General features: G+C 38.4%; 1 protein-coding gene across 1 annotated transcript; it reads left to right on the top strand.

The window, feature by feature from the left end:
- Positions 1-1,756: 1,756 nt before the first annotated feature.
- LOC140233352 (juvenile hormone acid O-methyltransferase-like) lies at positions 1,757-4,933 on the top strand. Its single transcript, XM_072313459.1, has 4 exons — positions 1,757-1,946; positions 2,530-2,849; positions 4,202-4,337; positions 4,761-4,933. Exons 1-4 carry the CDS (start codon positions 1,757-1,759, stop codon positions 4,931-4,933), a joined length of 819 nt encoding a protein of 272 aa, XP_072169560.1.
- Positions 4,934-14,858: the final 9,925 nt, after the last annotated feature.

A 14,858-nucleotide genomic window follows, 5' to 3' on the forward strand; every position in this document is an offset into this window, starting at 1 on the left:
TAGACTTCACTCATTCCAGTAGAGTTGCCTGGAAGACTCTCAAACGCCTCACTGGAAACAGTACTGGAAATAGTACCAAACCTAGGACAATCGAAAAATCCTTAATGGCAGGTCCATTGCTCGGCCGCCTCCACTCTGGCCTATGCCCTCTTGCGATGAAATTTCTTTGGCTCGAATCACTGAACTAGAAAGACTATTTCTAGTTCAGTGGCTCGAACGTACCCTTTGCCTTTTCAGGGCTCACATCTGTAAATAAAATGGAATGTCCCAGACCCCATCACAAATTCGTACCAAAGATACCAAAAAAAAAAAACAAAAAAATGAAGAAAAAATTAATCAAAAATCATTGATGCAGTTTGGCAAAGAAAAAAAATGAATAGCTGTAGATATTGAGTATGAATTCCTCTACAAACGGCATTTTAGTTGGAAGGTGAAAGCTTTTCTCATGGAATTTGAGGGGACTGTATTTCATTGGGTGCGTTTACGGAAAATAGGTGATTTTTTTAGTGAAAAGAACTCATAGTCTGGCTTTGCAGACCCTTGGACAGAGTTTGAGCCGAAGAACCTGCCTTGGAAATTTGATGGATGACAGGGTATAGCTCACTTATCCAGGTTAGTGAAGATGAAACACTTCATTTCTTCCAGCTACTTTACAGAATTTTTGAAATTTGAATTTTAACACACGTATCTATGGGGAATTATTTACCCGTGTGAGCCCAACAGTGACTTCAAAGTTGCGCCATCTTGCGCCAAGTTCAGTAGCCTTTCATCATGTACTGTCGTTATACTGCGCGCATCATAGCGTCTGTTCCAAAATATGATAGTAGAGTTCAGTGGTGCAGAGACCTTTTATACTGGAACGACAATCGGTTTAGAACGCCACGCATCCACTGTTCGTCCACTGTTCATCCACTGTTCACCCCGATGCCTGGTAGGGGTGTCTTTTTCGGGATCTTTCTTGACCTTTCATACCAAAAGTGGCCTGATAGGATGAACAGTGGACGACCTCCGGACGTCAACCACTGTTCAGCCTCTAATGTGAAAGGGATATTAAATATAGCGTGAAACAAATTGTTCGAAAGATGCGAAACGAAAAATCGCCGAATAATTCTTCCGCATCCCTGACTTCGGTCAGTTCTAAAGGGCAAGGGCATGCAAAACCGTGAAATGTGCCCACGGCAGTGCGCGTCCATCCGTGTGCTAGCGAGCAAGGTTAGGATAGGTTGCAGGGCTGTCAACATTGAAAACTAGTTGAGAGTGAGACTCCCATAGGCCAATGCTATAATTTAGGAGTCAAAATGAGTGTGATCAATAGAAATGCATGCAAATGAAATAAAGTTTTAGAGTGAGAAAGGACCAAAATGAGTAAGTCTCACCCTCAATGAGTGAGAGTTGGCAGCCCTGAGGTTGGGTTAGGTAAGGGATTGAATCTATGTTTAAATTAGTCGAGGGACATATAGGAAGTCTTTTTGAGAATAAGATGGAGAAAGAGCAGAAAGAACAAAGAGGGAAAAGGAAAGGAGGACGAAAGATGCTATACTGTGGAAATCAACCCCGCCACTTTATGAATCACTCGTAGTGAGGTTGGTGGGTCAGCATTTAAGGTATTATACCGTTGAAGGAAGCCCCACCGCTTTGCGTACCGTTGAACGCCATTTTGCTTCTGTCAATAAAATTGATCAGCAAACCTTGTCTGTGCATTCAAACTTGTATAAACTTTTAAAAGAGAAGATTCTCCACACCTTTACAAATCGAAATGAACGCTTGGGATGTCATCGGTGCGCAAGCTTACCTGCATATAAGCGAAGATGGTGGTATTCAGAGTAATGTAAGGAAAATCGTGTGCAAAGATTTCGACTTCAGCCCCATTGACGAGGTGCTCGATGTCGGATGCTGGCCGGGGACGGCGTGCGGGGAGATCGCACCACGTGTCAAATCCGTTACAGGTATGAACGTTTCTGTTTGGAGAAATTTAGTCTAACTCTGTCTTACGGAGCTCTTGCACTTCTGATTATTCCCTGGTCGTTACGTTATGGTTGATGGTGCAGTTAAAAGAAGAGTGGGGAATAAATGGAATCCATAGTATTTACGTTATCTTTTTTATCTTGTCACAGTTTAAAAATGTTCAAAATATAATTGACAAGTACGCGGATTGATAACATTGTTGGTCCTTGCGTTGCGAAAAACGACGGTCTATTTTGACATCAGAAATCATTGTCATTTACGCTTTTAAGATACCCTTGTCTTTGTACTTTACCTGCAATGCATTATCAATTTACTTGACAACAAATAAGAAGTTGTTATATACTGACACTCAGGATGACAATGATAATCATTATAGCTTAACTTCAGTGTAGGTTCGTCTCTTTATGCACGCATTGAGTATGGTTTTGTTTTTCGTCACGCTTACTTTTTTTTTTCCCCTTATAACTTTCCTATTAGCATAAGATAACTACAATGTAGTGATACACTTGACGCATTATAATGTCATCTATAGTCCTTAATAATTTCACCATCCCCATCCCCAAGGAATCGACCAATCTCCAGGTATGATTTCTGTGGCCAACCAGAAATACGCAGCCTCAAATGTCGACTTTGTCGTCGCCGACGCCCATTCCTTCGGTCAGGGATGGGAGGAGAAACTCGACAAGATCATCTGCCTCTGCGTGCTTCACTGGTGCGGAGATCAGAAAAGAGTTCTGCAGAATGTTTTCCGCTGCCTAAAACCAGGAGGGCACTTCCTCCTTCGGTTTAACCTCCAATCTCAGCTGCTCAGCAAGAGGTGTAAATACGGAGAGACGGGCGATACGTGGTTAAGAGCTCACCCAAAATGGGGGCCGTATCTCACGGTATGATGTGTATATATATATGTATATATATATATATATATATATATATATATATATATATATATAGATATATATACTTGTATATAATACTACTATTAATAATAATACACTCGACAGAAAAAGAAAGTAAACACTTTTTTCAGTTAAAGTATTTCATTGAAGAAATCGATAAAAATCATTGCATCACATACCATGCATAAAGATTTTTTTATTGGTTATCAACCCAGTAGGTTTATACAAAGGGAAACTTTATGCATGAGTGAAAACATTCCTTTTGTCCTCCGAGGCACAAAAGTAAAAATTGCAGAAATTGACATGAAATTCATTTGCAAATGGCCTCCAAGATAGAAATGACAACAAAAGACCAATTCAACGCAATGAGAGATATGAGTGAATAACAGAATTGAGTGACCGTTCCTTTATTTCTCTTTACATTGTAAAACAAAAACACAGCGGGAAAACTGAAGGTGGAATATAAGAATTTTCTATCAATTCAAACTTTTAATGACATAGGGAGTAAGCTGCAAAGGTGATAAAATCGACGGAATTTATTCATTTCATCTTTTGATTTAGGAATTTAAGAATGCATGAGACAAATTCATGAACTAAATACTATTTCAAATTTTCTTAATTTGGAATAACGTGTCAAATATATCCTTCTTTGTTATCATTACTTTTTCTCTCATGTCTTTTCACTATGGATTTGACAGAATATTCTTCAATTCCATCTATTTTGCCTTTCTTTATCTTTGGAGGGTTGCAGAGACATAATAGAGATCATAGGTTGATTTTTGCAAATTAATTTGCAATTTCTATTTTATTGAATTTGTCTTTTTATTCTCATTGCTATAGGAAGAGCATACACGCTTGAACAACTTGTCCATTTTTGCAATTTTTATTTTTGTGCCTTGGAAGAGAAACGAATGTTTTGGTGTAAAAATATCATAACAAATAAAACAGAAACCAAGTCCATCCTGTAATCACCAACAGTTTATTTCTGTACACTGTTTTTTTTTTGTTTTTTTTTTTGCTCATTCTCAAGTGTTCTTGATTCTGAAAAGTACGTTTATCGTATGTTATACAATGCTATAACATGTGAAAAAAAATATTATATCAATTTTTGCAAAGAAATGCAGGAGACAGCCGTCTTCAAAATTGTTTGAAAGCCTTTCTATACACGCAGATGATACTGAGCGTTAGAAAGGAAAATGTATGCTAGTAATCTAGATTTCGTCAACATCACATTTTAAGGATGTTTAACAAGAAGTTTAAAGCGTCTTTATTGAATCTCAGAAACATACAAAGTGATTGTTTATATACTTTGTGCATGCATTTCCATTTTCTTTCTTCAGGACTATGAATATGAACAAACCGACTGGCCATGCGCCGACGATTTTTTGAACATGTTTCAGTCAGTCGGCTTCAAAGCTGTTTCCTCTCAAGCTGCTGACGTCACGTGGGTCAAATGGAATGCTATTGAAATTAAAGGTACAATTCAAAGGAGTTCGTGAGTTGGTTGAGATATACTGGTGAATGTGAAACTATGTACCATTATTCTTTCTTCGTTTTGCTACCAAAAGATTTGCCTTCGAATACCGAACAAAATGTTTTGTCATTACGAGAGTTTGTTGTTTCTGTTGTTGTTGTTGTTGTTGTTTCTATCTTAGCAAAGAAAGAATAAAAGAAAGTGACGTGGCAGATTGCCGCAGTATAGGTTTCAAAGGAATCGCATTGAAATGATAGGCAATGCAAATAGTTTGGATATTTCATTACAACTTCGATTTGGTTTTCTATTGTCGCTGTTTTGTTGTTTTAGTTGCGTGTTGGTTTCTAATAGCAAATACACAACAGAAATATAGATTATCTTAGAAATAAGAGCTAGAAACAAGCGACCTTTTCTTTTGCATGCAGATCACATCAGAATTGCCTTTGGGCACCTTCGACGTATTCCCGACGATCTGCAGGACGAATGTATCGACGACATCCACAGGTGGTTGGTCGATGTGACGCCGAAGACTTCCGAAGGACTTCCGATTGGCCCGATCGGAAGGATGGAGGCACTCCATGTTGTGGCAACTAAATAACACCATGGCGCATTGGTCACTTGAAAAATATCGCGAAGTTTCAGTTGTTGGCAGCCACACTGTTACAAGATGGAGAAGTTTGACGGGGGTGAGGGAAATATCCCAAATTGGGGTGGGAAGTTTCGCAAGAAGTTTTGCGGGAAGTTTGCGGTGACACTGGCAAAACTTCGAGATCTTAAGACCCTGTCACACCTTTCCGGGTAAGCTACGCGGGTTTGTTGCGAGTAGGGATTTTCCAGCACGCAGGAGAAGTTTCTGCGGGCGGACAAGGATGTTGGCGAGTCCCGTACTTGCATCTTACTGCTAGACGCGTGCTATTTACCTGTTACTTGCGTGTATTCCGTGTGACCTGCGTGCGAGCTTTGAAACCGATCCATTTTCAGCTACGAGTGACAAGTCTAGTGAGGTAGAGCTTAGGGGAAGGGGGATTCCCCCTTCCGCTCGCGGAGCTTTTGCGTTTTTAGAATTGAAATAAAGCGATCTGGGGCACCCTTTTTGTGGAAAATTCGGAAATTGTCATTCCCAAAAATGTACCAAGTCTATAGTGGGTAACAAACAATGAATGGGTGGCAAGATACCTCTCCCATATTCAAGGGAGCCTTTTTTTTTTCAATTTTAAACTTTTAGAACTGAAATTCAACAATCTGGCACACACTTTTGTTGGAATATCTGGAAATTTGTCAATCAGAAGAGAAGTGTAGCAAGTCTGTGGAAGGAGATTCTGTATAATTTTCTGATTGCAGTTTAACGTTTTGGTGCGCACATTTTGTGCCATATTTGGAAAACTGTTTATGTTCAAAGTGTAGCCACAGTCAACTTCTATGCATGGCGGGGGGGGGGGGCGAGTAGGGAGAAGGCGAGGGCGAGTGTTATCTCCATCCTTCCCTTACTATGGAGCTTTTATTTGCCTTTTTTAAGGTTGAAATTGAGATATCTCGTATACGCATATTTGATGGAATATTTGGGAAATCACCACAAAAAAAAAAAAAACTGATGGGGGGAGACTGAGGGAGGAAAGGGTCGATTAAAAGGGGAAATTCCCCTTGTACATGAGGGAACTTTGAGTTTTCGGAATATAAGTGATAAGTCTTGTGCACTCAGAATTATTCATATTTTTTGGTAAATCTAAAAAGTGTACTAAGCTAGGGAAAGAAGCAGAGAGGGGGAGGGTTTGGGAGGGGGATACCCCCTCCCAAGCAAGAGAGATTTTGCATATTTTGAATTGAAATTCAACGATCTGGTGCACACTTTGAGTGAAAGTTTCAAAAAACAAATATGATCTTATTTGATGAAAGGTTGCAAAGGAGACCCGCTTCATGTGCATGCATACAGTACGCATTTTTTTTCCGCCTCCCAAATCCCCGGTCCAAATCTTAGGGGGGGGGGGGGGGCGACCGCCCCCATCGCCCCTCCCCCCCCCCCCCCCTGGCTACGCCAGTGCACACACACACATACACAGCATTACACACACACACACACACACACACACACACACCAAACGATCAGTCATGACTCAAACTATTTCATCTCACAGAACCTCGCCACATTAACCGCAACAAAGACATAAAGAGGTGAAAATGGCATGGTCTTGATTTTATTGGAATTTCATCTTTATTTCGTCTTCATTTTGTCATTATTTTGTGTTTACTTTATGTTTACTTTGTCTTTATATTGTCAATGAACATGATCGGGGCTCAACTGGTGAACGAGCCAAGTGCTTGCACCACCGCCTGGCACGGCCGTGTCCTCATGCTGTTGACTAGCGTCAACCAGTATCTGACGGAGTCCTGCCTATGTCGTTGCATTTGTGACCCTCTTCCCTACAGCTCGACCAAGTTGATCCCAAAAAAATGTTCTATGGGGTTGAGGTCGGGGCTGCATGAAGGCCAGTCCATTTCAAATGATGCCCCCCCCCCCCCCTCTCTCTCGATCGATCGATCGATCGATCGATCGATCGATCGAAAGTTGTGCACATGTCTCGTTCTATGTGGTTTTGCGTTGTCATCTTTTTGAAGCATCTCAGCTTCAATTTGCCCCATGGCGCGGGGTTTTTGAACATTGCTTACAAGTGGCATGATGTACAACCATAAAACTTGATGATCTATCAAAATTGCCTGGCATGCCACCACTGAAAACTTGAATGTGAAGTTAAGATATCTATTGAAATTTGCCTTCATGGCTGACCAGTTGAGAACAAAAGACATAACACAAAAGAACATGTTCTTTATGTACTCGTCACGACCATTCTCATTCATAAGGACAGTTCTTGTTCGTTTTGCAACTTTTCAATGCAGACCTTATCAGACACTTTTGAGTACAGTTCTTTACTTGATAACATAATCATAATGAGTAGGATATTATTTTAAAGAAAATTCAATACTCTTTCCATTGATATCAAGCATGTATTGTATAGTGCTTACAGACTGGAGAAATTTACAACTGAAGTCATATTTCCAAACTTTTTTTGAAGGGTATATACATATATATATATATATATATATATATATATATATATATTCAAGGACATCAGATTAGACATTAACGGTGGCCCAAGGCCACTACAAATTATTGCCCTCGGACCAAATTCCCACAAATTTGATATTGTGGTGACCTTATCGGTCAGCTAGAATTCAAAATGAAATCTTATATTCTTTTTTTTTTGTGGGGGGGGGGGGGGGGGGCGACTACATTTCTTTTCCGGGTCATCAACAAAAATTCAAAGATTTTAGTGGTAAAATATCCCTATTAATGAACAGCAATGCACCTACTTTATATTTTTGATATAACAAACGCATACATTCCATCCAAAGGGCGAATATAATCTTTTTAACTGAGGTCAATGAACACCTGGAGAATGGTGTTCTAACAACAAAGTTACGTGTTGTCGTAGGCCGGATCAATGTTTACTACATTGCGTGTTCTCGTGGAAAACTTAATGTAAACTGATTACGTAATATTAAAAATAATAGAAATTAATGTGTGTTACAAACTGTACTGGTCATCTCTTCTTCTCGTGAAAAAAAAAAGTAAAATGTATATGTTTTGTCAAAAAATTAAATAAACTTGAAAGTGAAATTGAAATTGAAATAAAGATGTTGGATGCAACAAAACTCTGTAACTTAAGATAACAAGGTGATTTCGCTGGTCGCAACTCTTTTTACTTTTTTTTTTAATTTTGTACCCTTGATATGAAAAGGTTATTGTCATGGTCTGTAGGTCCTATTTATAACGAGGCTCCCCTGTACTACGCCAAATATGCTGTCATCTGAACATTTCAGAGTACACGAGGGGAGTTCACACGTACACGTACTCTAGTTTTGTAACCCGCTAGCAAACTCTAGTTTTTGCACGTGTGGACAAAAAAAAAAAAAAAAAAAAAAACAGACGAAAACTATAGCGCGATCAGAAGCGCGATGCTAAATGCAAGAAATCTTGCTCTTATATCTGAATTAGCGCGCCAATTTGCCCCGGCGGTGTGAACGTGTGAACGGTCGGTTCCGAACGGTTGCAAAAAAACAAACAAACAAACAAACAAACAAACAAAAAAACTCGAGTTTCCGAGCACGATCGCTAACCCGTTCACTGTCTGAACGTCTGAACGGTTGAAAAAAAAAAGAAAAAAAAGCTCGAGTTTTGGAGCGTGTGTACGTGTAAATGCTGTTACAGTTCGTTATTCCGAAGATTCGTTATTCCGAAGGTTCGTTAATCCAAAAATGTGATAAGGTTTGTTATTCCGAAGGTTCATTAATCCGAAAATGAAATAAGGTTCGTTATTCCGAAGGTTCGTTAATCCGAAAATGAAACAAAGTTCGTTATTCCGAAGGTTCGTTACGGACCCTATTTCATTGTCGGATCAACGAACCTTCGGAACAACGAACCCTATTTCATTTTCGGATTTAATGAACCTTCGGAATAACGAACCCGTTTTCATTTTCGGATAAACAAGCCTTCGAAATAGCGAACCCTTTCTCATTTTCGGATTAACGTACCTTCGGAATAACGCCACAAATGTCGGATTAACGAACCCGTTTTCATTTCCGGATTAACGAACCTCTAGGTGTAGGGACTTTGTGTGTTTCGGATTAACGAACCTTCGGAATAACGAACCTTCGGAATAACGAACAGCACTCGTAAATGCGACTCCTGTATAACATTTCTCGGCCAGACTACATTTTCTTGTAATTGTTATTATGATATATGATATGACTAAATAAAGAGAAAACTTTTTTAACATATCAAGAATGTATAATGTGATTTGTCATTTTTGCTCGTCTGTGAAGAGATTCTCTGTGAAGCATTGATAAACACATGTATGATTTTTGTGCTCATTGCGCGGTTTTATTTGTTGTAAACTCAATTCCAAGGGAACTGATTATTTATTCCCAAAATTCTTTTGTGAGATTCTTATGACACCATCCTTCTTCTGCCTGAAACTTATATGAAATTTGTCCGTTTTGCGAAAGTGGGCGGTCTTCATTTTCTTATAATACAATGTGAATGTGTCCATATTTGAATGTCTCTCAATCAAAACCAGTTGACAATCGTGATACACTATATCAGGATATGTACGTAACTTTGTAATTATTGAGCGCATACTTGCAAATGACGTTTAAGATAACAGATCTGTTATCGGACCAAAAGAGTTCCATATAAAAGTGATTTAAATCAATATCAAGAGATGTGCTAGAAAAATAGATACAATAACTTACGGATTCATCTGACAGATGTTTAAAATCAATCTTCACAAGCTTTCAATTCAGAAAACTGGTGCAGATGTCAGATGTAAATATTTCATAAATGTGTGAGGTACAAGCTAGCATATCAGAGGACATGGATATGTACAAAACCATACAAACAAACAAACAAATAAACGCCCGGCGTTTAACCATGTTAAGTGTGTGTAATTTTCTATTCAAGATTGAAAGGAGGCAGGTCTGGTAATAAACGTTGGTGCATGTGTACATATTTTCCCTTCAAAAAATTACCGAGTAGTGATGAATCATTATGTTCCTTTGATAAAATAAAATAAGAAACAAACAAAAACGGGTGCATTAGATATTCAATCTGGTCTCAGCCTTCAGTGTATGAAGGGATGTGATGTTAGCACCGAGTTTACTCAGATTAGATGATTGGTCTAACGAAAATGCTCTCTGTCAATCAGTCATGTATTATTGTATGCTTGCGTTTACACAGACGTTCCAACAATATAAGTCTAGACTGCAAAATTCTGGATTTCCCTTGAAAAACCTCGAAAAAGGCCATGCAATGCATCTTTTCTTATGCAATGCATATCAGTACATGAAATGAACATTGCGTGTAGTAGTTGCTGCAATGTTGGTCAAGCATTTTTTTTTTCTTTAATTTTAGGAACAACCTTTGTTGTAAAGGTCTTGATAAAATTTGTTTATTGATCATCAAAGATCAAATGTTAAACCGCCAACGCAGACAATAAGAGATACTCGTCCAGTCGGCATAAATACTGCAAAGAAAGAGACTACCAATTTCCATCAATAATAATATTATTTTAGCAATACGTTACCACATCCTCGAACAGACGATAACCTCTATTGACAACGCACACGGTATGCAGAAACCATAAAAAAAACACAGAAACAACTTCTGGTACTGTATTGCTATCCGTGTATTTACAGTAAGAATCAGAACCTCGTTAATTTTGGTCATAAGGTCCTGTACTCAACTCCAGCGAGCATAATTGCAAACGGGGTTGTATGATTTGTCAGACAGACAATGGATTTGATTTCATGTCACTTGTCTATTGGTAGAATCTTTTGGTCTTTTGCGCAAGATCAATGATTTTGTCATTTTTTGAAAATGCAAATGGAATATCTTTACCCTATACGACCTACGCACACACACTCATAGTGCATGTAGTGATGGGGTTAGAATAAAGATTATTGTAAGGGTTAGGGTTAGAATTTCGGTTATGGTTAGGATTAGGTTCAGGGTTAGGATTAGGGTTAAGGTAAGGGGGAGGATCTGTGATGGGTAGCTGTCTTGGGGACAATGACAATTTATTAATCCCATATCACCATAACTGACAGGGGCGGCGCAGCCGTGGGGGCCGTGGGGGCTCGGGCCCCCACACTTTTTGTGCACCATACAAAGGAATACATAAGCTCTCATCACTTTGGGCCCCCACACTTTTTTCAACCCGGAAGTGGCACTAAAATAGAAATAGATAGAGATCTTGAAGTATGGTGGCGGTAAGGTTAAGTGTTTTCTCTGAAGACCTTTTTTTTATAACACCCGGAAATGGGAGGGGAGAGAATGAGCTGAGGACCTGTTTTTGTTTTTGTTTTTGTTTTGTTTTTTGCTTGTTAGCTGAAGAAACCCGGAAGAGCTGAGGACCTTTTTTTTTTTGTTGTTGTTGTTTTTTGCTTGTTAGCTCATGAAACCCGGAAGTGGGCCCCCACACTTTTGAAAACACTGCGCCGGCCCTGACTGATACTGTGGATATCCATAACACAGTATAACAGTTAATTCAGCATACACAAAGTAACAAATCAAGGACATCCCTCTTTTACATCGTAACAACAAAACAATATCAATACTATACGTATAAATGCAAAATTAATCTTTATTGATAATAATAACAAATCCACATCATTTGAAATAAGATGATACCTTTACATAGTACAAAAATATCAAAATAACCGAATTCTACCCTAAGTGAGATTTATATGTTCTTACCAACGTTTGAAGGGAAGTGGCGTTTCGGACTTCAGCAGGGAGCTGATTCCAAAGACATGATGCACAGTGTGAGAACGATTTATTTGTTCCTGCTTGAATTCTAACTTGTGGAATTATGACACCATAATCACTTGCGCTTCGTGTACTATATCAGTGTGTGTTATCTAGCGGTGTAATGAGTTCTCGCACATATTTAGGCATGTTGCCATGAAGTGTCTTAAACACGGTTTTACAAGTGTTCAAACGCCACCTCCCTTCAAGCGTCGTCCAACGTATAGCCTTCCAAGCACCCGGCTGGTTAGCACTGTGTGATCCACTCTCCTTACCAATCTAGCCATTTTCTTGTGTTGTTTAATAAGCATATCTTTAAGGCTTTGTGAGCAATTTGACTATGCACAAGAACAATAATCAAAATACGGTAGGATTAATGAGTTTGCCAAAATTTTAGCACTGCTTTCGGTTAAGTACTTCTCAGCAATGCCAGTCGTGTGGCAATTTTTTTTTGCAACATTCTTCAACTTGTTTTTGCCATCTCATAGATTCATCCATCCAAACTCCTAAATACTTAAATCCCGTCACTCTATCTAGTTCATCACCATCACTTTCAAGTTTCAACCTATCTGCGTATAACAGTTTTCTTGGTGATCCTATTACCATAAACTGAGTTTTCTTAACATTCAACATCAGACAATTTTATCCCAACCACCGGTTTACGATGTGCAATTCAATATTCAGCACGGTTTCAATCTCCTGGGCATCATTTCCACTATAAAACAGAACCGTATCAGGAGAAAGAACAAACAAACAAACAAACAAACAAACAAACAAACCGCGTATAGGAGAAAGAACAAACAAACAATTAGGGTGACGCCATGAGCGTATGGGGATATAGAGAACTTTAGTCTTTTCGACTGTAAATTAAACAAGAGCAACAATCAAAGTCGTTTTGATTTGACAGGACTGGTAGTGGGCAGTATGTGATGTGTGTAGGATCCTGATCAATCATTACACAATTTAGAAATGAATAACACATTCCACGAACATCATGTTATTTCCTTTCTCTTATTTAACACAGAATACCATAAGGCAAATTCCCAGTTAATATATCGATACAGACTGCATTGGCGGTGTTAAAAAAGATGTTAATGATTCCTACGGGAGTTGGCAAAATGATATCGGCAATTCCCAGAGCAAAACACATTATTCCAGTCCTGCCTTCAGGAAGATTTTGTTGTTGTTGAGATTCTTTTCAACATTAATCATGTCTTCTGGATAGACTTTGCTTGGAAATAGGACGATCACAAATTTAGCTTTGTAAATGAAACACACGAGAAAAAAAAATCGTCCGAGACTACTATTTGTAGTTACGTATATCTAAAGAAGTCCCGTGTCCTATTACGACAATCAATCCTACAGCACATAAACTCGTCAAAAACTAGTTCCAATACGTTGTAAACTACCGTGAATGTGAAAATATTGACACCAAACCGGCCGTATTACAAGAGGAAACGTAGATATGAGAATTACTGTTGATGGCCTTATTAGTCAGATTTATGTTACATTATCACACATAAAAAAAACAAGCAAACAAACAAACAAACAAACGGACAAACGCCCCAAAATAAACCAACTATAGTGCATTTGTCAATGCAACTCCCACCAAACAAAAACTGCATACGGGAGAGGTCATTTACAATTCCGTCATACAACGACATTCATTCTCACGATTTATGCTTCTGTTATCGCTGGCAACTCATACATACATGTACTTTCAAATTCACAGCCATTTTTGAGTAGTGGTGCCCCCCCCCCCCCCTCCCACACACACACACACACACAACATACAGGTGGTCAATTGCATATACCGCATGCCCGTTCCCGAATTTTCATGAAACAGGGTATGTTTCAAAAATCTTGCAGTATTTTTCCGGAAATATTTTTGTTAAGGGGTACTTTTCAACTCTTTGCTGAACAATCCTGAAATAGAGTCCCGAAAATAGAGTCCTCGACCACTAATGGTCAGGAAAGGAAAAAAAAAACTTAATGAAGGTCTCTCTTACCTGACCTCTGTTTGAAATCTGTTTGTTCTGGTCAAATCCACTAGTGGTCAGGAAAGGAAAAACTCATTGCAGGTCTGTCTGATCCGGGAGGTGGGCTGACCTCTATTTGAAATGTGTTTGTTCTGGTCAAATTCAGTAATGGTCAGAAAAGAAAAAAAAATACATTGCAGGTCTCTCTGATCTGACCGGACCTCTATCTGAAATGTTTTTGTTCTGGTCTGATCCACTAACGGTCACTGAAGGGGAAAAATACATTTCAGGGCTCTCTGACCAGACCTCTGTTTGAAAAATGCTTGTCCACATTTTACAATGTTTCAGTAATAGATCTTAAAAGTTGATGATAATAATATCCATGTAAAGTATTCACCATTGCTTATCAACATGTTTCTGATGTTTCATACAAATCCTTGCCCAGATTTGTGCATTTTTACAGCTAATTTCATTAAATGTGTTGCATTGTGTCCCAGGGTACGTCAAATGAGTGGAAGTTGTAAGCACTGCAGTAATCTCAATTTCAATCTTCAACAAATACTCACTTTATATTCGTTTAATGCTCAGTGCACATTTTCCTCTTCAATCATTACAATGATGACTTTGAATTTTATTTCATATGTATAATTTCTTTCGTCTGAATGAAAATATCAATGAGCAGAGATTATATAATTTGAGAATGAACCCATTTGATATCAATGACATTGGTAAGAGATTTCAGCATGACCGATGATAATACTCAAATGTTACTTGGTGACAGTAATTATATTTTTCCTGAAGATTTTAATATTAAGTGTAAACAGGATCAAGATTTTTTTTTCAGTTATTCATATAAATGCGAGGAGTTTATGTAAAAATGTTGATAGTTTACAAATACTCTTGTCATCTATGATTTACAGTTTTGAAATCACTAGAATAACTGATACTTGGCTGAATACAAATTCCCCTGTAAACATGGACAATAAGAACGTTACTCCCTGGTTCAATTGTGTAGATCTGACATGTCTGATAGAACGGGAAGGTTGCTTTCTATATAACAAATGATATTCAATACGTATTACGTAATGATATATATTTTGTTCAACAGAAATGAAGTCTATTTTCATAGAAATTGAATAGTCATCGAATAAAGTTAAAGTCAACAGTTGTGTTGACAGACCTCC

The sequence above is a fragment of the Diadema setosum genome, chromosome 9 (genome assembly GCF_964275005.1).
Source record: "Diadema setosum chromosome 9, eeDiaSeto1, whole genome shotgun sequence".
Lineage (NCBI taxonomy): Eukaryota > Metazoa > Echinodermata > Echinoidea > Diadematoida > Diadematidae > Diadema > Diadema setosum.